The sequence below is a fragment of the Austrofundulus limnaeus genome, unplaced genomic scaffold (genome assembly GCF_001266775.1).
Source record: "Austrofundulus limnaeus strain Quisiro unplaced genomic scaffold, Austrofundulus_limnaeus-1.0 Scaffold2250, whole genome shotgun sequence".
Lineage (NCBI taxonomy): Eukaryota > Metazoa > Chordata > Actinopteri > Cyprinodontiformes > Rivulidae > Austrofundulus > Austrofundulus limnaeus.
The window spans coordinates 1-1,126 of record NW_013954652.1 but is presented as its reverse complement, the minus strand read 5'-3'; the positions used below and the strand labels follow the sequence as shown (position 1 = coordinate 1,126).

General features: G+C 46.9%; 1 protein-coding gene across 1 annotated transcript in view; it reads right to left on the bottom strand.

The window, feature by feature from the left end:
* The window catches only part of LOC106537329 (RING finger and transmembrane domain-containing protein 1), a gene marked incomplete at its 5' end in the record, with an annotated part of 3,516 nt that extends 2,834 nt beyond the window's left edge, over positions 1 to 682 (bottom strand). Inside the window, 1 exon segment of the mRNA XM_014034714.1 lies at positions 264 to 682. Within this exon segment, the coding sequence (XP_013890168.1) occupies positions 264 to 682 (419 nt within the window).
* Positions 683 to 1,126: the final 444 nt, after the last annotated feature.

Sequence of the window (1,126 nt, the reverse complement as noted above, 5' to 3'; positions counted from 1 at the left end):
AATATGCGCTACGTCAGAATTTATTTGGCAAACGTGTTTCCATCTCCCGTTTTTCACATTAACTACTTTTCAAATAATCCAAAAATCACCTGAAGCGAGCGTAAAAACTTTTTAGTGATTGGTTTTTTTGTTTTTTTTTAATTTTGCTGTTTCCATCAGTTTTTTTTTTTTAGTATTTTTAATGCGACATCTCTAAATGTGCATGAAAAAGCCTTGATGGAAACACGGTTAGTGTCAGTGGTGGTGTTGGTGTGACGCCTCACCCAGAGCGTGTTGGATGAACAGTTTAACACAAAGTAAGACCAGGAAAGGAAGGCTCTTCTGGATCCACTGGAACACACAGCGGAGTTCAGCCAGGGAGGCACTGGGTTCTCCAGAGTCCACATCAGACTCAGGGGGGTCCAGTTCAGACTCTGAGTTGGAGTGGTGCTGGGTCCCACCGTGTCCATGTGGATGGGAGTGGGAGCCCAGCCTGGATCTTCTGGAGGATGTGCCTCCACTGGACTCTCCGGAGCCCCCGGTCATGGACACCCGCACCTGTCCGCTGTCAGCAGCAGGAGGGCTGGGTGTCCCGGTGTGAAGCTCTGCCTGCAGGTTGAAGGACAGACCACCCTGCTCACCTGGGTTTGGCTGCATCACAGTCTGAGACTTCCTCAGTGTCGGCTTTTCTCTGCAGTCACTCCTGAGACACAAACAGGAGAGAAACATCAGCTCCTAGTTTACCTCTTCATCTTCAGCTCCTAGTTTACCTCTTCATCTTCAGCTCCTAGTTTACCTCTCATCTTCAGCTCCTAGTTTACCTCTCATCATCAGCTCCTAGTTTACCTCTTCATCTTCAGCTCCTAGTTTACCTCTCATCTTCAGCTCCTAATTTACCTCTCATCTTCAGCTCCTAGTTTACCTCTTCATCTTCAGCTCCTAGTTTACCTCTCATCATCAGCTCCTAGTTTACCTCTTCATCTTCAGCTCCTAGTTTACTTCTTCATCATCAGCTCCTAGTTTACCTCTCATCTTCAGCTCCTAGTTTACCTCTCATCTTCAGCTCCTAGTTTACCTCTCATCTTCAGCTCCTAGTTTACCTCTCATCTTCAGCTCCTAGTTTACCTCTCATCTTCAGCTCCTAGTT